At 40.1% G+C, this 21,492-nt stretch overlaps 3 protein-coding genes across 5 annotated transcripts; 1 reads left to right on the top strand and 2 right to left on the bottom strand.

The window, feature by feature from the left end:
* Positions 1–4,449: 4,449 nt before the first annotated feature.
* Positions 4,450–13,900, bottom strand: zdhhc18a (zinc finger DHHC-type palmitoyltransferase 18a). Of its 2 annotated transcripts, XM_055042154.1 has the most exons (10): positions 13,233–13,890; positions 12,966–13,126; positions 12,642–12,791; positions 11,145–11,282; positions 11,002–11,053; positions 10,353–10,455; positions 10,145–10,257; positions 9,965–10,070; positions 7,508–7,581; positions 5,461–5,571 (listed from the first exon to the last, which is right to left on the bottom strand). In XM_055042154.1, the coding sequence occupies exons 1-9, from the start codon at positions 13,463–13,465 to the stop codon at positions 7,540–7,542; spliced, it is 1,098 nt and encodes a 365-aa protein (XP_054898129.1). In that variant the 5' UTR covers positions 13,466–13,890; the 3' UTR covers positions 5,461–5,571; positions 7,508–7,539. The 2 variants fall into 2 exon arrangements, with proteins under 2 accessions (XP_054898128.1, XP_054898129.1); XM_055042153.1 differs by lacking the exon at positions 7,508–7,581 and having other exon boundaries at positions 4,450–5,571; positions 13,233–13,900.
* Positions 13,901–14,590: 690 nt separating this feature from the next.
* On the top strand, positions 14,591–17,742 carry LOC129367752 (uncharacterized). 2 transcript variants are annotated; one of them, XM_055042398.1, is made up of 9 exons: positions 14,591–14,652; positions 14,727–15,118; positions 15,214–15,281; positions 16,357–16,533; positions 16,601–16,662; positions 16,738–16,788; positions 16,865–16,924; positions 17,000–17,130; positions 17,213–17,742. In XM_055042398.1, exons 2-9 carry the CDS (start codon positions 14,853–14,855, stop codon positions 17,217–17,219), a joined length of 822 nt encoding a protein of 273 aa, XP_054898373.1. In that variant the 5' UTR covers positions 14,591–14,652; positions 14,727–14,852; the 3' UTR covers positions 17,220–17,742. The 2 variants fall into 2 exon arrangements, with proteins under 2 accessions (XP_054898373.1, XP_054898374.1); XM_055042399.1 differs by having other exon boundaries at positions 14,625–15,118; positions 16,357–16,518.
* A 205-nt stretch (positions 17,743–17,947) lies between these two features.
* On the bottom strand, positions 17,948–20,678 carry pigv (phosphatidylinositol glycan anchor biosynthesis, class V). The gene is made up of 3 exons (XM_055042397.1): positions 20,349–20,678; positions 18,802–19,956; positions 17,948–18,716 (listed from the first exon to the last, which is right to left on the bottom strand). The coding sequence occupies exons 1-3, from the start codon at positions 20,478–20,480 to the stop codon at positions 18,429–18,431; spliced, it is 1,575 nt and encodes a 524-aa protein (XP_054898372.1). The 5' UTR covers positions 20,481–20,678; the 3' UTR covers positions 17,948–18,428.
* Positions 20,679–21,492: the final 814 nt, after the last annotated feature.

Here is a 21,492-nt window from a genome sequence, read left to right as displayed (position 1 = left end):
CTTCAATGGGAATCTTATGTAACGAATCTACAACATGCACAGTGCATAATTGCAAAGTGCAAAAATGATGTTTTATGGTCTCATAAATATTTTATATATGAACATTTTAAAACAAGAAACAGTTTAAGTGGGACTGGAGTCAAAACAAAAATACCTGCCACACTTTTGCAATTTATTGTGTGTAAAGAAAATAATATGTTTTAAAAGTAGTACATATGTTTCTAATGTACATTTATGTACTACTTTGTGCTGGTCTGTCACAGACAATCCAGAAAAAATGCAACATACATGTGTTGCTGACTAAATACTACAAAGTTGAAGAACTGTGAAATCTTTCGCTGGGCACTAAGTTGACGTTTCACTATTTGGTTTCAGTGGCGACACTCAGCACGCCAGTTTGTTCAGCTCAGCACAGGGTTAATTATATCCATCCCCGCTGCCTAGCAGAGAGACACACTTTTAGCACAGCAGTGATGCTGACAGCAAGCTCTGACTCTGAGTCACCTGTTTGGTTCAGCGAAGAGCTTCACTTCACTTCTGCCCAGCTCGGCTCAGACCAGAGAGCCACGGGAAAAAGACTTGTGAGGTTGTGACACACGGCTGCACACATGACAGCAGAGCCCAACAGGTCTGGGGCGAGAGGGAAGAGGTGCAATGAGTCATGCATGTAGTGGACGGCGGCCAGCGGCGGAAGGGATGGTGCTTTGCTTCTTTGAGGAGCTGCATGGTGTCAGCATTCAGTCAAAGAGGTGACTTTCCCCTGCAGCCACAGGTACAGAAGTCCTAATCTTTTACTGCGACTGCAAAATTTGAGTACATTTTATGAAAAACATATCACTTTTCCAGAAATATATTTCACCATAAAATCTTAATATTTCCAATACTTGGAACAAACATCTTTTGCCAACAGAACATCCATCTCTGAAAATATTTCACAAAGCTGGGACATACAGAGATAAAAGGTCTTTAATCAAATACATCATTTAGTAAAAGTCTCTCATAAATGACGGTGGTTGGAGTTTTCCTTGCAATCGGTGGATCGCCAGTTCGATCCCTGGTATATGAAAGGCATTATAAATGTCATTACTAAAAAAAGAAAAGAAACTAAAATATCACACCAGCATTCTATTCATTGTAAATTATTTTTGCGGTCTGGTTTACCGTTTTGCATCATATATATATAAACATCAGCAAAATTTGTCATTTTGGCTGATTAATATTGTTAATTTTAGGGTAACCAGTTGCTGGCAACATTATAATATTTTTCTTAGAATTTTACCATTACATAGATTTTTACGATAGATTACTGTTTTCTACATTGCATGAAATGTTGAAATGACTTGAAATATATGTTTATTGATATATTGTAATTCCATGTATTTTCTATCGTAATGAAGTTCTTGTTTATATTACTGTTCATATTTGACCACTTTTTAAATTTACAGACTTTTTTTTTTTACAGTGCAGTCTTAACCTCATGTAGCGTAAGCCAGCTATTTACATTTGATGAAAAGACTATTTTTGGCTTTTTTTTTTTTTTTTTTTTTTGCATTCCTTCAAACATTATCATGTAGCCAACATCTAATTCTCACAATGGAGACCTGAAAGCTACTAAATGCCTCAGTTCGCTTTGACGATTTTGCTGTCTTCTGTGGCAGCAAGACAAACTCAAGTGAACGTTCAGAAATGTTTCTAAGAGCTCCAGGTGCTTAAAGCATTTTAATCTAATGCTCTTGCTGTAGTCATGCAGTCATGTATGCATTTTGAAAATTGGCTTAGAAAGATAGATTTTTGCCTTACATCATGTTCACTCTCCAATGTCATTTTTAATCTTTTTTTGGAACAGGTGGTGTGGCATCAGGGATTCTGCATAAAACAATGTTTCCATTCAATAAATGTGCTCATATATTCATATGCTTTTTCTTTCTTAAAAAATAATCTGCAGCAGCCAATAAGAACTGGCCATCTCTGAGTCAAGACTGCTTTCAGATCAACCCGCCTCAAAAGCCCTTCTAACTGGTCTCTGTCCTTGTAAAACACAATCCTTACGCTCATCTTTTTAACATCCCCTTTAAAACCATAACTGAGGTCCTTTGTGCAACGACTGGCTCCGTTTAAGATCCGACACATCTGCTGAGGCTGCAACGCTTTGGCTTTTATTCTTTGGACAAGATGTTGAGCCAAAGGTTTGACCATCTGTGTTTTGTTTGCTTGAAATACACAGGTTGTCATGCTGACATGCAGGAGTTCTTTGAAGTTAAATGATTTAATGTGTTCAGAGAAATAGAAAAAAATCCATTATTCTTATCATGTCTCGAAGCAGACTGAAATATGCTGAGAGAGTACCTTGAAAGGTGGGTACCTTTTATCTCAATCCAAATGTGAGACATCATTTAGAGCGAGACACATCTGCTTCTTTCTGTTTTTCCTGCGTCTCTGATCCATAAGCCCTATGAGTGCAAGTAGGTTTTATTAAAATTCCTGCAGGTAAACAGCAGCTTTACAAATACAACTGGCTCAGCTAGGAAGAAAATGCAAAAGGAAATAACTCATCCTGGCATCCTGCATTCCAGCATCCCTCCTTTGGAGCAGGTGGATGCATCTTTGTATTCCTGCACATCATGACTTGATGTTCTAGGACTTTCTAGGTCAAATGCAAACTGGTCTTTGGATCTGTGTCAAGCATTTAGTGCTTCACACTGTCTGACAGAAACAGTGAAACGTTTTGTAGCTGGCCTCTCTGCGCACATGTGGACAACATGCTCCTTCTCGTCACTTCCACAAGGCCTCTGTCATAAAAAAAATGAACTCTGCATGATACCCGCTTTCCTCCTGCGCGAGTTTTGTCCATTTGTTTTGATCACTGTTTGTAACTGGGAGCATTTTCTATTCATTTTTTTGTTTAGAAACGAACAAACCTTCAACAAACATGGATGTTTATTGGTCATATGATACAGTTGTACTGCTACACTGCAAAATACAAACAAGTTTGTTCGTACAAGCACTGCTTGCAACCGTCTACGCAACCTACGGGCTTCGCTGCAGACTGATTCATGAGCTACGCCAAAGAGAATCCTCACAAACTCACGACAAATGAACATGTTGAAAGCTCAAATGCAAAAAAGAATACATAAATAAATAAAGTGAAAAAGGCATTTGCCCTATTGATGTCCACATCACTAAGTAAAGATTGAGCTCAATTTGCTGTTCACATCCTGACCCCTAGTGGTGCATTCCACCTCGTGCCGTTTGCTGTCTAATAAGATGACAGTTTCAGGTTTTGTGTTGAAAACATCGGCTATGTGCTGCAGGCAAACCGATAGAAACGGGCGAATACAGAAAACACTAAACATCATGTCAGCGACAAATACTTCCAAATTAATTCCAAAAAAAAAAAAAAAAGTTGCAAACATGACTCAAATCATTTGTTTTCACGTCCAAATTTTCAGACTCAAAGAATTAGTAAAACATTTCACCCTGTTCTGAACAAACTACAGCATTTTAACATCATTTTTCAGCTTCAGCTTCTTTATGTTCTGAGCCAAAGGACAACGGAGAAAGAAGAAAAAAAAAGATCAAATGTAGCTTTTAAAGGAACCTTTAGCGACAACCTGAGTTACATTTTATGAGATCCTGCAAATGTTTTACGATGCAATGGCAAAAAAAAAGTTTAAAAGAAATTGTAAGGATGCCCCCAAAAATTTTATGTATTATTAGTTTTTCATGGCAGTAACAGCAAAGGTTTATAATTATTGCACAAGTTATGTTTAAGTAACTTTTAATACTTGAGTAACATTAAGTATTGTTATATTTTGTCCATATCGATCAGTGGATTATTCACAACTAAATATATAATTTTCTCCAGCGGTTGCAATTTCTAAGACTCTTGTTTTGATAACCTCAGATTAAGCAGATTACATTAAATTAAACTGCCTGAGTTATAAACAATTAAAATCATAAGTGTTATAATTATAATTGTCATCATAATTGTTGATGCAATTTGTTCACATTTTCTAAAAGTAATTCACAACCGAGCAAAGCTTTAGCAGCCTCCTCAAACACACGTCTTGCAAACGTACAAGAGAATCCTGCAAAAATAATTTTAGGATGTGGTTAGTCTTTCTGGGATTTCGCAAAATAAATTTTGGTCTTACAAAAGTAACTTAGGACCTTGCATTTAATATGACCTCAAAAAAGTATCCAAACAGTTGTAAGATCCCCCAAAATGACTGTGGGATCTTGTGAAAAGTTTTACAAGGTGTCATGAGAGTAAATTGGAGTCTCGTGAAAGTTTTGCATGATCTTACAAATGTAATTCAGGGTCTGACGAAAGCAACTCATGATCATGCATTTTTAGAAAAATCTTGCAAAGTAACTTAGGGTCCCACAGAACATCTATGGAGATTTGCATAAATTAAACAGAACCTCAAAGATCTCTTTCAGGAACTCTTTCAGGAACTCACAAAACATTTGCAGAAGCTCCAAAAAGTGACTCCGTTTCTTGACAATCTTCAACATGAACTCACCAAAGTAACTTGGGATCTCGAAAGAGCAGGTGGAGATTTTCCAAAACCGTGGCAGTACAAAGCCAAAGCAACTAGGATCTCATAAAACATTTGCGTGATCTCACAGAACTTGGAGCCTCCCAAAACCTTTTTGTTTTTTGAAAAAGGATTTGCAAAATTCCAACAAGTATGACATCCTTGTCCATCTTTGACTTCAAATATAGACGGGACAATGTAGATGATGATGCATGAGGCTTCTTGTTGTTAAAATGGTACACAGTCTGGAAAACTGAGCAAAGTCCAACATTTGTTTCTGGCTTCTTATACACAAAACATCCAAACTCAAAATCCTGCCCATGTTTGCGTATCATATTAGAACTCAAACACTGAGGTTCAGCAGAAGGAGTGCTGGGACATTTCGAGCGTCCTAAAAAAGATGTGAAAAAATATCTCTATATTGTGCTCTCAAGTGTTACTAAGATTCCCCTCCATTTTGAAGGATGTGTACAACTGGACACTGGTGACTTAAATTAACCGTAATCCCTCACAAGGACATTGTTGCAACACCAAATTCCAACATGCACCAAGTCTCTGACTAAGTGTCTTTAAGTCCAAAATCACTGCCTGATGATAAACAGCAGTAATATCTGTAGCCTGAGGAGCGTACACTCCCCGCCATGACTCCATGTCTGTTCTGATGGCAAGCATCCCGCCCTTAGTGTTGCGGGATGAAACCAATGTCAGGCCTGTCGCCCAGAACCAGCGCGCTGCGGCTTAGCGTGGGCGAGGGAGAAGCCAGGCGGAAGGCCGGGTTGATCGAGTGCAGCGAGTCTCTCCTATTGCTTTTGCTGAAAGCGACAGGGGACAACAGGGGGCAGGGGTCAACCACAGCCTGGCGGGCGAGCTGCCGCGAGCAGCCGGAGGAGAGGGAAGGCTCTGCGGTTGCTGGGCCGCTGGAAACCTCCTGGACCAGAGGCGAGGTTTTGGGGTTCCCTGAAGGGCACAGGCCATGAAAGTCAGAGGAGTGGAGCATCCTCTCCAGCATGTCCTTCGTGCTCTGAGTGCACTGCGTGGAGAAAAATAAACAGGCAAGTTAAGAACAAAGGCAGACTTTGAACAGGGAAGTAATGATGTCAAGAGTTTGAATCAAGCAGGATTCATTTGGAAACCGTTTTCACAGTGAGAGCAATGAGACAAAGCCTCGCGGCAAGACTGCAAAAGGACGCACATGAAGAAGCAATGGAGGACGTGAATTGAAAGTATGGAGTGACATTAGAGGGCAACCATGCACAAACCATGACCCCAGAGAATTGGAAAGTCATCTAAACTGCAGAAATCTTTATCTTAAATCAGTGTCAATGTAACTATTTAAAAAGTTACATTGCATTTCTGCTGGACTTAGACAGAAATGCAATGTAACTATTTTTGTTTCAGTTTCTTCCGACCATCATCTTGAAGAGGCTTTAGGCAAATTTAATGTTAGGCTTTCAAAATATCTCTGGGACAGAAGGAAAGAACATACTGTATAACAAGTACCACTGTTTCTGAAACATAGAAATGAGATTCACCGGTGGCGATTGGAAGACATTGAAACTCTTTTGAGCTTGTAATGAATAGTTTAACAAAAACATACAATAAATAGATTCACTGGGTGGACACCTCTCAGTAAATTAAACCAAACTTAATTTATTTCAGTAATCAAATTCAAAGAGTGAAACAAAGTTATATATAAATATAAATTTATTGTGCAGTTTGGTTTTTGAAGGCTTTTTTCTGTTGTGTCTCATATCTGTATAAAGTTTTCCATGAAAGCCCTGCAGATCATCCTCAGTGTCTCCCTGAACTACATCAAACTCTTTTGTGAGATTTGCTTGTGCAGATGTGTCAACCAAACTTTTTTCTTCCACTCAACTTCCCATTACTATGCTTTGATACTATCAGAACGCCTACAATCAGCCTTCATTGGGATTCTGAACGTCACACTTCTACATCAAATTGTTTAGGCTTTTTATTGGTCCTAATATTTAAAGATTCCATTGGCTGTAAGCAACAATCATTATTTAGTAATAAATCCACATGTAAGGTAGATGTTTTAAAGTTTTATGAACTGTTCTATGATTTCTAGTTTATTGTGACGGACCAGTGATTTTAAGAATTCACATTCTAAAGTTTGAGATACTTGAAGTTAAGATTATCAAATTTAAGAGTTTTACTTTCGATCTTACAGAAATCTTGTGAATAAAGTGAGAATCTTCACTGGACTACAGAAAAATTTTGTTTGAAAAATGATAAAGCTGTAAACTTTAGGTTTAAAGCTACTGGAAGCTGAAACCTTCAACTCAAGAGCGCAAAACTCAACAGGATCCAGGAAAAAAAAAGTGACCTACATCTGTGCTCTGGAAGAGAAAAAGATATACAAGCAGGACATAAAATGGATCTGAGCACATCTCGGATCGATCGATGCGTTTTGTTGCCATGTCTTTGTTCAGATATTGGGGAGGGGAAAAAATCAAGCTGATTACTGAAGCAGCTAAAAAAATAAATAATTTTTCTTACAAGGTAGGATTCAAACTACATGTACAAACAGCTTTAAGGTTTGTTGCATTTTAGAAAACCTTGCTGGAGACATGGTTTGTGCTGATAAGCCGACCGAGCCGGTTGTTCTGGTTTGAAGAGTAGACGTGATCAGACATGCACAAGGGAGAGTTTCAATCGACTAGGTCATCAGCTGTAAGAGCAAGGTTGATCCTGCAGCGAGTGAGTGAGTGAGTGAGCAAACGTTAATGACGGCAAACATGATTGGCTGCGATGAAGCATGCAAACCCACATTTAGACAACCGTGAGTGATCCACACCATCAGCAGACACACCATCACAAAATCTGCACAGGCTGCATCTGGTACAGTTAGTAGTGCAGGAGGTAAGCGGTGCAGAGGAGCTGACGCAGTAAATGGAAAGTGATGAGATGTTGGAGTTGGCTCGACATTGACGCCCTACTCTTACCATCAACTGTCTACCTGCAGCACTGTCTAGCTTCAGGCTGTGCAGGACAAAGAAAATTCCTGACAGTTCTCCTCCTGGCAGGGTGGAACGGATACAGTACACAACACAGAGGGTGAGACTTGTCATGTCTTACACAGTTACAGTCATGGTAAAAAATAAATAAAAGAAAAAAAGAAAGAAAGTACACCCTCTGTCAGTTCAAGTGGTCAAAATACACTTTGTGTAAATTTTGTATACGAAACTACTGAATTACAGAATGCACTGTCAATGTTAACCGTAAGATGAAGGAAGGCACAATGGAAAAGTTTGTGAAAAATACGTACGCCCAAGTAACCCTAAAATGTTGAGTTCAAGTCAGAAGTTTGCATGCATTCATTTGATTGAAATCCACATTTATTTAGGGAACGATGCAGATTTCTAAACACAAATCTTAAATTAAGTTTAAATTTAATGCTAATTTGTTTTTCTAAGCCACCTGCGTGCAAATTCATACACTTAACTACATTGCACTCAAATAGACTTGTAGAGTTAAAATGTGTTCTGCCACAGATCCAGCCTTAAGGGGCTGTTAATATATTTTCTAAGTTTTGTCCTCTTTGTACATTACTAAAATAGTTTTGGTGCGTTTAGGATCGCTGTGTCCAGAGTTCAACCATGTGGCCCAAACTCCGACCCACAGAATGACATCATGATCGATTGAGATGTTGACCAAACACGGAGACTGCTCCAAAACCGACACCTTCCGGTATTCAGCAGCTGCCCACATGGAGGATCTGAAAGTCTTCAGGAGAATTTTGAAGTTTACACGAGACAAAAACGATGAGTTGAGATGACGCTTTCAAGCTAATGAGTAACATGAGCTCAAACACAAATTAAAATTGGTTTTGGAGCGAATAAGACAGGCGAACATCAAGTTTAAAATGGCTCCATTTTAAGCCATACTGACAAAGTGTGCGTCAGTGTCAGGAAAACTATATGAACTTTGCCCTTTCTGATAACTGGCCCAGTCAAAGTTTGTTCTTACCCTGATGTCTGCAAACAGACACTTATCTACAAATCAGTGGGGTTGTGAGTACATATCTGAGTCTGTGTGCATAGTTTTAATCATCTTTGGAATAACAAATTATTCCCCTTTGGGGAACATAAAGCCTTATTAGAAGTAGGGGTAAAAAAAAAAAGAAAGAAAGAAAGAAAGAAAACCTGACATCTTAAATATTTCCTCAATCATCTGTCATTGTGAGCATTGAAATAAGATCTAGATCAGGCAAAGACAGAAAGGCCATCTAAAGACCCTATAAATGTTAATAAATTCAAGCAGATCCTGAGATATAATATTCTGCTAAATATTATATCCAAGCAGTTCATTGCAATTGGAATTTTGGACAACGTTGCATGAAGTGATGATTCAACATATGGACACCATTTAGAAATCCTACAAACATTGAGAAATGTAAGCTAATAATGAGTGAAAGTAAACTTCTGATTCAAACTGTACAACATACAGAAAAACACAATTTGAAAAACGGTATATTTTCTTTCTTTTTTTTTACCATAACTCTAAAGGCATACAAATATGTATCTGAATCGGTTTTGGAGAGCAGACTCCTGATGAAAGCTTAAAAACAGCTTCAAGTGCAAAATGTTCAAAAACAAGACTAAACTCAAAGCAGACCAAAACTCAAAATACAAAAATAACATTTATTTAACAAATAAAAGAACTCATTTTTATGAACATGACGATAAAAATAAAGCAATGGACAAAGCAAATAAAACATTTGTTATGCTGAAAATACTCAGAGAAATTCACTTCATGCATACGAGTAATGATTCCTAATAAAGTGCTGATAACCCAACAGATGTCCACTTTAAGGCCCTGATAATGAAAACTGGCAGAATATTCCTATCAAAACATGCAAAAATAAAGTCAGTAGTTTAATAACATGGAGCATGGCGGAGAAACATGTTCATTAAGGCAAATAAATAATAATAAAAAAACTTAAAGGGAAATAAGGCGTTTATTGTTAACATAGTTGCTGCAGTCTGACGTTCAGCCAGCTCAACTTTAATATTAAATGATTTCAGTCTCGGTTGTAAAAAGTCAAACTAAAACGTTCTCTGCTCACGTCCAGCTGCACTAATCCGATCGCCTCTACTTTGAAAACTTGAACCTTGACCAGAGTTATTTCAACCGAACTCTGGTGAAGTTTTGTTGAGATGCTCATTTTTCAACAACAGAAAGGGAAAAAAAAAATCTCTTACACATAAACACAATTGTGGTGCAAAGTTCTTAACAACGGCAGAAATGTAACTCCTGGTGGTCGACGCTAATCGAAGGACTGACGCTGGAGGTCTGGAGGCTGACGGAGGGAGGCACAAAGGGTGGGAGGGGCTAACAACCACACAGCAACATGGGGGGCATTCAGGACCGGGGAGGGACAGCAAGCGCTTTCATCATACCATGTTCGCATCGCTCTTGGGCGTGAAGGGAGGCAGCTCCATCTCTGAGGCCGCAGCGGCGGGGATCGCCTCATCGGGAGGGAGGAACCCTCTTCGATCAATCAGGCTGGAAACAAAGCAGGCCGTGACGCGTGGTTCGAACAAGAAGAGGGACTGAAAACATGACGAATAATCACGCACCTGGGAGGCATTGGGCCGCATAATGTAACACAGCAGTTGGTTATGATGTTGCTATAAGTGTAGGGGTTTCCAGACTCCTCTGCTCCCCGTTTACCCGACCACGACCCCTTGATCTGTTGATCAGCACACCGATCAGCAGGCAGCTCATGACAGAAGTAATAAACACTAACCCAGCCCAGCTCTGTCATTTCACACTCTAAATACTCACGTCTTCATTCGTGGTGAGATTGGAGGCTACTAAGTAGGTGTGGAAGCCTGAGAGGCCCAAAATAGACCAGATGGAGAAAAAGCAAATCACCAATTCCACCACAGTGCACAGGTAGGAGTCAAGGCAAAATATTAACATCCATGGCACCAGTCACATAGGGTGAGTATTATATCTCACACTTATCACAACACAAGCTGGGATAAGACTTTCATCAAGGAAGCTCATCAGCTTTTACACAGATTAATGTTAATAAATAAGAATTTCATTAAAAAGTTCATTTCAGGAACATAAATTAGGACAACATATAGGATTCACTTTCTGAATTGAATTACTGGAATAAAAAAGTGAAATAATATCATGTAATTCTTTAATCAGATAAATACTCATATTGAAAAGGCAAGCAGACCAACAAACTCACCCTACTTGCAGCAGGTAAAATAATCAAAACTGAATCTTAATTATCTGAATATATATATTTTTTTCCACTGAAATCATCTCAGCCATAAAACAGCATATCTGTTGAAAAGCACTTTTGCTTTACTACAGCATAAATGCTGAAGTAAATGCCAAATTGGCACTGGATTTAGCCAGATCTGACTCAGCCCTGTAACATTTTAAAAATAACAAACAAAGACTATACAAAGGATATCTTGCAGGACTCTCCTGAATGGCTTGAACAATGCCTTTCCCTGCTTGAGAACCTGTAAAGAAAATAAAAATACATCTGAAAACTTATCTTGGCTCATGACAAATGATCCATCTCCTTTCCGTTTAAGTGATGCAGCCACTTACGGAGGGTGATATGTGTGATGACACAGCCGAATATAAAAGATGTCAGAAAAGACAGAGAGATGATGAAGCTGTAGAAATAGCGGTAGTTGCGTTTTCCGACACAGTTCCCCACCCATGGGCAGTGGTGATCAAATCGCTCTGAAGGAACAGAAAAATGGCAAACATGTCAAATATCGGCAGCGTCACAGCAGCTTGTAAAGAGATCAACAAAAAGGAAAATGCTGGGAAGATGATGGTTAAATGAACCATCATCTGGAAATCATGCTAATTGTGACTTTTTTTAGTGTGGAAGTTGTTACTGAGGAAAAAAGAAATTTTAAGCATCAGTAAGGTATCCAAGAAATCACAAAAAGTACAAAATGCAGAACAAACATCTAAAAGGAAATTATTTTCCACAGAAGCATTCCAACTGATCATTAATGCTACCAATACATTCCAATGAAGACAAATATATTACAGGAAAGTTGCTCTATTTGATTCTGTTAAGAACCATCAGATCTTCATAAGAACAAATAATGGTTTTGGGGAAGTCAGTCGTTTTGGGAATCTCACAGTGAATGGAGGGTCCACATTAATTAGAGTCTGATCTCTCTGTGCCCAATAGAGGTTTTTTATTTTTTTTTTTACCATTATCGTTGCTCATACAAATCTAAGACTTTGTAAGTTTGTTTTCTTTGCTTTAAATGGTAAAATCTTATCTGACTGTAGAGTTGTGTAGCGGACTTGTCTCTCTCACATATGCATGTTACCGATTAATCATTGATCAAAGGACAGTTGTTCTGTGTAGATGAGTGATTGAACAATGCAACAGAAGAAGAAAAACTGATCTTCTGGAATAATTTGGACTAGCTTCTGTATTATCACACTAATACAATGAGAGCTCTATAATACGCTCCTTTTTTTTTAGGAAAATCTTTTTTATTTTACAAACTAGTTATTGTGAACACGCTTACATTTTCAATTGATCCAGACAGAAAAATAAATGTTGCTTTTTGTTACTTACAGTTTACAAGAAAAATCAGAGTTTTGAACCCACAACTTTGCAAATCAGAAAACTGAAATCCAGCAACAAAACAATCCATGAGTGAATCACTAATCACTAGATGGTCGCTGATAGCACACAGTGGGATAGAAAATGTCAGCAGTTAAAGAGTCGAGTCTTGTGATGAGCAGGGCCGGTGGGGTTTTGCTGTACACAACACAGGACACAGTCACTTCCTGTTACTTGGTCACATTAAAAAAGAAAATCAGTTTGCGAAATACACAGCTAAAATTTCCCGACACTGCTGGGGAAGTGACCTCAACATCAGTTCTCTTCAAAGCAAATAATTGACAGCAACAGGGATGACTTGGATTTTATGAGTGTGATTAAACCAATTTCATTCTGATAAAAACATACTTTTCAATAATAGCCATAGACTTTAGGCAACAAGTGAGTTTGTTTGCTTTTAGGAAAAAGCAAAAGAATAAACGGTGATCCCCCAAAACTATTCTCACCAACACAGTTGTCACACAGACTGCAGTGGGAGGTCCGCGGAGGCCGGAACATCTTGCAAGTGAAGCAGTACTTGAGCTTTACCACCTGCTGGTTGATGAGGATCTCCTTGGTTCGAGGAGGCGGGCGATATGTTGAGGAACCTGAGGTATCTGTGAGTAAAAGATGTGACATTTTAACACCTGTCAGATCAAAGTGTGTGCAGCAATGAGCTCCTCCTGCCATGACATGGCGCAGTAAGCTGCTTAGGTCTTGGTCTGTGTTTCCTCCATATGGCAAAGCTCTTTTGCTCCATCTGCCCCACTGTGTTCAAGCGGGGGTCTTACCTATCTGTCTCTCTATGTCTGCAGCTTCGTCTGCCGTGGCTCTGGGTAAAATGCCTGGATCTGTAAAGCTGGTTCTGAGCAGGGAGGCGACCACAAACAAGAAGAGCACCCCTCCTATCACAGGTATACAGACGGTCAGATGCTCCACCAGGAAGGGGCAACTGTTGGAAATAAAACAAGTTTTATTTCAATAAGACTAAAAAAGGAAAAAAAAAACAATTTCTCGTGTTTTATTTGTAGTCGCAGAGCAGTCTGCAAGTTACTCACTCGAAAGCAAAGAAAAGGCCACTAGTGACAACAATAAGGCCCAGAGTTAGAGGAAGGACGCCGTTCTGTCTGGCCAGTATGAGCCGTCCGTCGCAGAAAAATCGGTTCTTTCCCGGGAAAGCTTCCCACTTTCTCCGCGGGCGCTGCACCTTCTTCTCGGCGGGGTTTTGAGCCGACAACGGCGAAACGGAGAGCGCCCGTGGGTCGATCTGCTGGTACTCGCAGTTCTTCATCGTCTACGCGGTTCGGAGGTAGCAAAAAAGGCACCGAAAGCCCTCCTTCACACTCAGGAGACGCTTCTCTCAAGATTCATTGACAGGACACTTATTTGTTCCTCCTGATAGCACTCAGCCGTCCATCCTGAAGCTAAGTCCAGCTAGCTAGCGTAGCAACAAAGGCATTCTTCTTCGTCGGTCAGTTTTACCAGTTGAATGTATTCACGGGCTGACGACGAACAAACCGACATGTTTTGTTGTCAAATTAAATCCGTGTACAAATGTCGGCGGAACATTTTGTAAAGCAAACGCAAATTTAATGTAGACAGAGACGGTAGGTCAGGTTAACTGGACTGGTTCTCCTTTTTCCTTTACTACCAGCCGACGTACGTCATAGTGAGCATAGACACCGGAAAGTAGACGCAGCAGGAGCGTCAGGGTTGTACGATAACGTCGCCGCCATATTTTGAGTGGCATATCTATACATTGGTCGGAAAGGGCTACATTGTTAAAGCTGGCTGACCGTACGAGACTGTTTTTTTTCCTAATGGACCAATAGAAGGCAGCGCATAAGGCAGCGCATATTTGTCGCTGTAAGATGGCCCATCTGGCCCACTTTATTTTTGCAGCCTGTAAAACGCTTTCTTGCAGAACTTGCATGTATGCAACTCCACCTATCCACCAACATTGCTATGGTTCAGAATGAGGGTGATGTTTGTTTATTATTATTATTATTATTATTTGACTAAGGTCTGATTTTGCTCGCATTTCACTAAAACACTTTTTCCATACGTTTGCCATGTCCCCATAGATTACGGTAAACTGTAAAACGGGACTTCTCAAGTAAGGCTGAACTAAACAATTGTATTTAATCAGGTTTAAATATATCCAGGTGGAATGTTTACTAATTAATGACGGGATTTTATGTAGGAATATGCAAGTAAACATAAATGCACTATAGTCCTCTGTTTATAAGTAGAAAAAATTCAGTCTCTCTCCTCCTCCCCATTTTTTTACTACCTATTTAGGATTATATTTTACATATAATACCAATAAAATTCATGGAAGTTATGGAATATATTTTTCCTATCATATTTAGATTTTCAAACTGTTCATTTCGGCTCGATTATCCCCTCCATTTTTCTTCAAAACAACTAAAACATGCATTTTCCTGCCTATCTAGAACCTTCCGCTCGTGACATAAGGTGAGCGTCTAACTCTTTTATATCTATGGCGGCGAGAACGTGAAAATGACGCACGCACTACGTTCAATTTTAAGGACGACAGTAGAATGGAAAGAGGGGGACGGGGAATCAACAAACTCCGGGTCGGCCTGTGAACGTTGAGTTAACTTACTCCGAGTGCAGAAACCCAGGCTCTTCGGGTGTCAGAACCGCTGGTTTCCATGAGTTCAGTGGACTCGGAGTTGGTTCGCCCGGAAGCGAGCGCGCGCACCAGCGCCATTCAAAGCCTCCGCGCGGACGCTTTCGGCGAACACACCGACTGCAGCAGCTCCAAAAAGAGGTCGAGTTATTTCACGCCGCGAGAGCAGAGGGTCCTCCTGCAGGCGTATGAAGAGCATGCACACATATTTAGCAAAAAGAGCAACAAGGCAGCAGAAGCTAAAGCGAGGCAGGCTGCATGGAAGAGCATTGCTGCCCGAGTCAATGCGTGAGTTTTGAACGCACCACGCCGTTAAAAGAATTTGGTAGATAAAAAAAGGAGAAAAAAAGTGGTGTATTGGATGAAATTTGGTTTTCATTTAGGTGTAACTCAGGGGAAAGACGGACTTGGATGCAACTGAAAATGAAGTATAAAAATATGATTCAGAAAGGTAAGACATGAATACCTGTGGCAATAACTCAGCAGTTAATTCAACATGTAAAATAGACTAACTTTTTCCCTCATTATAATACTTACCATGCAGTGACTTGCAGAAGTAGCATTTTCTCAATGTGTTTTATTGGGATTGTGAAATGAAAGAAAAGTGATTCAGGGTTTCATAAATAAATAAAAAATCTCAAAAGTGCTGTGTGAATTTCTGTTCTCAATTTCCTTTAAACAATAAATAAAATCCAGTGCAACAATTGACCCTCGGAGGCCTGCTAATTGTTAAGAGTCCATCTGTGTGGTTTGATCTCAGAGTGAAGGGAGACTTAAAAAATAGTTAGTTTGCAAAGAAGTACGAAACAATTGAATTAATCATGATTGATCACTTATTTCAGTTGATAACTGAAATAGTTGCCAACTATAAAATTCGATTAATTGTTAACCGGGGAACACAAACTTAAAACGGGTCATTTGCTTAAAGAACAACATATTCAGTTAAGTAATTCATCCGGTACCTTGTGCTGTCCAATGATCAGAAAATAATCAATAGGTTCATTTTTAGCTTCAGATGCATCTTTTCCTACAAATGATCAAGTCTATACTAAAGGACTGCTGTTATTGCATTTTAGGCTATAAAATTATCTTCTTATCCTAAAAGGTAATGGAATTATGTGCATTGTTTAATGTATTTCTAATACATCATAATAAGTGATAAAATAATTGATAAATAAAATAACCGTTATTTTTAGCCCTTCAAAGAAGAATTGGGAAAAAAAGATTCAATGTCTGAATTAAAGCCATGTTTTGATTTGTACAAGAAAAAAAAACTTAACTGTGGACAATTTTCTTTCCGTTTCACAATTATGCACTACTTAGTTATTTATAAGGCTGATTAAATACCCAAAATGTTGTGGTTATGCAGCAGAATGTAAAAAAGATGCATGCATACTTTTGTAATGCTCTTTAACATCCTGTTAGAATTTGACACAATTTTAAAACAGGACATATTTATGTTGGAGCCATTCATTTGCAGATACTTGAATATTTTTTTAAAACGATTCACTCTGAGCTGTGTTCAGCTAACAGAAAACGGGCTGCGGCCCAGAATATCGACAGTGAGCTACTAATCCCACCCCTGACGGAGGCGGAGGGGCTGGCCATCAGCCAGAGCCCCCCCAGACCCAATTCCGAAGGCATCTCTGCAGACAGCTCACCTGAACCGGGGGCCAACCAAGACTCGGGTACTTATGTCAGAGGTAAGACCACACAACCACATACATGCAGCTAAATGTGGTGATTCATCCACCTTTTTCTTCCCAACAGTTACAGATGGTGTTTACGTTGTTGAGCCTTCAGCCACTGCAACAGGGGAAGAGCCTGCAGTCGTAAGTACACTAAACCCTGATTTGGCTTCATGAGGTTAAAGGTTACTGAAACATGATTTCTTCCTCACATCACAGGAGGATGTTCTGTCTGCTGCCACCAAGAAGGAAGCTGAGATTCATACTGAAGTAGATACTAGTGTTCTTTCTAGTCACCACCATCGGTAGATTCTTTTGCAACTCGTACATTGTTGTCCGTTGACAGAGAAAGGCTGGCCACAACCAGGACGGGGTTCGTCCGACCTCCACGGCACGGCTCGACACAGTGGGTTTTCAACAGCAAATGTTTATTCTGCATGAAAAGCTGTGAAAAATTAATATCCATCAATTTTTTTCTTAGTTACCAGTAGCAGAGTTATATAGGCATCATCTCCTTAAGACTATTGAGAAAACGGATAAAGAAATCACGTATTTGGACCGCCAGATCAAGAAAGCGGACCTGGAAATTCTCATACTGGAGCGCCAGTTGAGGTGGGTGCATTTCCTTCACAGGTCAAACATATTAATTGTTGGAACACCATTAAAAATCCTAATATTAGTATTTTTCTTCCAGGGAATAAAGAAGACTGAATTATTTATTTTTTTGGTGGAGAGACTCGTTAGGAGACTAACTGCGAAAGATCTGGGATGTCTTCAAGGAGTTGCAGAGAAGTCATGCTACAGTAGTGTCACATGATGCATTAGTGGCCAGATTGACCTTAGAGTGGAACTGGAACAAGAATCTAGGAGCTGGACATCTGAACCTAAAGTCCTAGCTCATGGCTGGGGGTAGTGGACTGCCCTCTGCCCCACCTGTAGCTGGTATTTATGAAATCATTTTATGAATACATTTGAGCACAGAGAGGTGGGAATAACATGCAGAGCTTTAGGTTTAATAGTACATCCAAATGTGGAGCTCACATTATACATGTGAATTGTTTAGTGTGATTTGTACTATTAGTTAAAACCATATTACATACTCAATAGTGGCATTACTAGGCACTATAATGCAGAAAAACAAGAGTGCTTTTTATACAAGGGCTTTTATTGGTCAATTTAGCCAAGTTCTGAGAGGTTAAAATAAATTAAGTTTTGCAAAAAGCCTCCAAATGTCACTTCATCATGCATCTTACAGGTTAAACTCAAGGGTGACCAAATATTGAGCTCATTTGTAAGAAATGGTTTAATTACCTCAAAGCCAACTTGCCAGTGCCACCTTTGCTAAATATTATTTTATTAACACATTTCAAAGATTTTCATCAGTGGCTCAAAAAGTTAAAATTCAAAGAGAAAAAAAATATAAGCCGAGAAAATTTTAACCAAGCTTTTATTTTTGACATCAGTTTTTAAAAAAAGCTGTTATGATTGAGTATTTGATTTAAACGTGCAGAACCTGTGAGGGAAGATGAAATTATTTGGATTCTGATGCAAGTTTCAGTAATAATGCTCTCAAGTAGAACCATGCAACCACTATACTACAATGTGCAATAGTGCAAATCGAGCACAAAATATATGGATATTTTTTTTGTAATCTCGGAGCATCTCAAACTGGGTGACAACATGAGAAAAATTTTCAACTTTGTCCTATAGATATTTTGTTTTCTTTTAATCAGACGTTCATAAAAATATTTCTTTTATGTGTCCATTTTTTCCAAGGCAAACTACCATCATCATTTAATATTGAAAAGTTAAAAAGACTGATATGCCCCAGCAACCCTCATAAATAAGTGTATTTACATGCCAGTTCTACACAGAAATATTCCATTTTGTCTTCACACTAGTGTATTAAATCAAGTCCAAGGCAAGAAATTGCAATGCAAAGCAAGGCCCAGTATCCAGTACGAGAAGAAATAACCCAGAATGCTCTGAGTGGTGGGAGAGCAGGATTTAAAATGTGGCAGCAGTGCCAGGATCGGGTTCTGAGGTGTGTGCATGAAGCTGTTTTTGGGATCAGTCTGCAACTGCACATTTGGGTTGGAGGTCTTCCTTCGGTGAAGAAGCGGCTCGTTGAGGAGGAGGAGGTGAGCGCTTATCCAGAAGGGCACCGGAGATGAGGAGGCCATGAATCTGGTGAGAACCTGAAAAAACCCATGAAAAAAAAAATTGGCATTACAAATATTCCCTCAGATTGCAAAAAGAAACAAGAAGTTATGATTTTCTCACCTGCACATGCATGCACAGGGTTCCAAATACGAGGAGCACAGTTGAGTGAACGACATACACAAAGGCTTTGGGGTTGAAAAAGCCCGGCGTTGGTTTCTCCAGCCCCGTCCCCCAAAGTCCGAGCCTCAAACATAGCTCTGGGTTAGCCTGAAAATATGCATAGGCGGCCATAATGGCGAGCGTAGCCATGGGCATAGCCAGAATAAAATTTGGTATCTGCTTCAGCTCAAAGTAACGGAGGAAGCCCACGTCCCAGTACACGTCCTGAATGTGCGAATAAAGCAAAGGGAGAGGTCTCATGCACCAGAGTGGCGGTGGACCGTTTTCGTCTGGCACCCGGTAGCCCCTCTGCTCCCCCAGGGTCAACAGGGCCGGATGGATCTGCTCCAGCGAGGTGGACGGTGTACAAAACGTCCTGTAGCCGTAGTACTGGAAAGCACAGAAGGGGAGCGCAATGACTGCAGTACCAAAGAGGGATGTGAGCAGGAGACGGAGGATGACCCAGATATAGTGCAGGACTTTACTGCGCCCTTTAGTTGTTGCCCGATACACACGAATCTGTGAAATGGCATTCAGTGATGGAAGATACAGAAGAAAGCCTATATTAACCAGTCCATTGGACCGCGCTGCAGTGGCGATGCTAAGGGCCAGGCAGGCTCTGAGTGTGAAGCCTTTCTCCAGGAGGAACAGACCACCGAACGTGAGAGCAGCAAACAGGCTCTCCGAGTATCCAGCCGTCATGAACACATTGGCGGGCGTAAAGCAGTACAGCAGGCTGGAGAGCAGAGCGAGGCGTCTGTCCTGAAGAACCGCTCTGCTGAGGGCATACAGGGCAACCACACTCAACAGGAAGAGGGCGCTGTTCCCCAGAGCAACAGCCAGAATCAACCGGCCCCTCACACTGAGCCAACTGCTGAGGGGCCACAGCAGAGTCTCAGCGAGGCCCCGCAAAACGATGGGGAAAAGTGGGAAAAAGGCAAAGTTGTGCTCATAGAGGTATCCTCTCTCTGCAATGAAGAGAAAATGCTCAGCATCCCAGTGAGCGAGGCCACCAAACAACCAGTCCACCACGGGGTCCAGGTACAAGGGCTCTTCTGTCCGAGGGGGCCTGAAGGCATCGGCTTCATGGTCAGGGATGGCAGCGTTCAGGACAGCCTGAAGAGCAATAGATCCACTTTGTTACTCTATGTACAGCCAAACACTAATCACAAGTCGTCCATGACAGTTTTTGATTGAGAAGCATGGTTCACCACCCAGGGCGTTATCAGGTCAGGGGATGGCATGTTTCAATGTCGGTTGTGTATCACGTTTATTTTTATTTTTTCTTGTAGCCCATTTAATACAGAAGAGATTCCCTAAGCAAGCGCCCACTACTTTTCTAAATTTTAAATCCTCTAAACTCGCTAAAAATAAAATCATACATATGTCGTTTACATAGCAGACCGGCTTCTTCCCAGATTTTATTGAATTTGGACTAGATGAGCTCTAGTTCAAGCTGATGAAACCTGTGTGAGGTCATTCAGAACTCAAAAAGGATTGAACCTTACCTGCAAAACCAGAGAGAGACCTCTGGTAACTGTGGCGAACTCTACCACTGCTTTGACATCCATAGTCATTGATGAAATGGACCAACTGTGGGCAAACCGGTTCCGACAGCCATCCGCACTGCTACAAACCATTCACCGTTCCCGTGTTGACCATGAGACATCACTGAGCAGTGTCCGCCAAATAACCCAGTTATAGGTTTTCACTATTTAACCCACCAAAACATATGGTCGGAACAAGTCCCACCATTTCGACATGCATGTAGGACATCTAATTGTTTGTCGCTTAGCTATAAATCTTTGTCCTCACACTGCAGCAGGATGCCTCTTTTCCAGAGGCATTGTAACTTCCGGCACGCAATAGAACTTCAAAATAAAAGATTAAGAGCTGTTTCACGAGTGTCCGCTCGGCGGAGTCGATCTCGGTGTCCATCACTCAGTTATTCTTCTAATTTATCGCTTTCAAATACCAGACTTAAAAGCAAATGATGTTAATAATATGGCTAACTGTAATCAAAAGACGGACCAGAAGAAAAAACTCACGGTTTTTGTCCCTTTTTGTGTTTGCGTCATCTGAATAACGTGCTGTGCGTGAACCGGAAGAGAATCACGCTGTGTGTCACACAAAGGGATTTCTGAAAGCGCCAGTTTTCCTACATCTACTTTTTTTGTTTTAATCAAAATGAGTCGCCTAACCATTTACACATTTGGGATTTTATTTTGGTTGTTGTGAAACCTGAAATAGCAGTTCAGTATTATCTCCAGCAAGTGGCGCCAAAGAGTCATAGTGACTTCCTAATTGCAGCACGGTAAATAATTTGCATAACTGCTTACGCAAACATTGCATTTCTGCTTTGGGACCTATTTGAATGGCAAAAAACTTATTTTAAAAAAATATATTTCATTTTTTAAAACACTATTTTAAATGTATGCTAGTTGTGCGAACATAAACCAGACCTTTAATGAATCTACATTTTAAAATACTGGAGTGTGATGGACAAACAACTTGAGCTACAAAAAAGTCTTCTCTCATATTTTACTTTTATATTATTGCAATTGTTTGAAAAACCTTAACCCTATGACTGGCTAGGAAAAATTACCAAACTTAATTAACTCATCAAATTTGAAGATTTTACATGCTCTTCTT

Source organism: Poeciliopsis prolifica, unplaced genomic scaffold, assembly GCF_027474105.1.
Source record: "Poeciliopsis prolifica strain line A6 unplaced genomic scaffold, Auburn_PproV2 SCAFFOLD017, whole genome shotgun sequence".
Classification (NCBI taxonomy): Eukaryota; Metazoa; Chordata; class Actinopteri; order Cyprinodontiformes; family Poeciliidae; genus Poeciliopsis; species Poeciliopsis prolifica.
The sequence above is the reverse complement of the archived record's forward strand: the minus strand, read 5'-3'. Positions and strand labels throughout refer to the sequence as shown.

Coding starts and splice junctions, on each gene's coding strand:
- zdhhc18a (XM_055042153.1), bottom strand. CDS start 13,465: ATGAAGAACTGCGAGTACCAGCAGATCGACCCACGGGCGCTCTCCGTT. Junction 12,792..12,965: donor AGACATAGAGAGACAGATAG/GTAAGACCCCCG, acceptor TTTTACTCACAG/ATACCTCAGGTTCCTCAACA. Junction 5,572..9,964: donor CCAAGAGCGATGCGAACATG/GTATGATGAAAG, acceptor TTCTCCACGCAG/TGCACTCAGAGCACGAAGGA.
- LOC129367752 (XM_055042398.1), top strand. CDS start 14,853: ATGAGTTCAGTGGACTCGGAGTTGGTTCGCCCGGAAGCGAGCGCGCGC. Junction 15,119..15,213: donor ATTGCTGCCCGAGTCAATGC/GTGAGTTTTGAA, acceptor GTTTTCATTTAG/GTGTAACTCAGGGGAAAGAC. Junction 16,925..16,999: donor CCACGGCACGGCTCGACACA/GTGGGTTTTCAA, acceptor TTTTTTTCTTAG/TTACCAGTAGCAGAGTTATA.
- pigv (XM_055042397.1), bottom strand. CDS start 20,480: ATGGTTTGTAGCAGTGCGGATGGCTGTCGGAACCGGTTTGCCCACAGT. Junction 19,957..20,348: donor GTCTCTCTCTGGTTTTGCAG/GTAAGGTTCAAT, acceptor ATTGCTCTTCAG/GCTGTCCTGAACGCTGCCAT. Junction 18,717..18,801: donor CCCTGTGCATGCATGTGCAG/GTGAGAAAATCA, acceptor GGGTTTTTTCAG/GTTCTCACCAGATTCATGGC.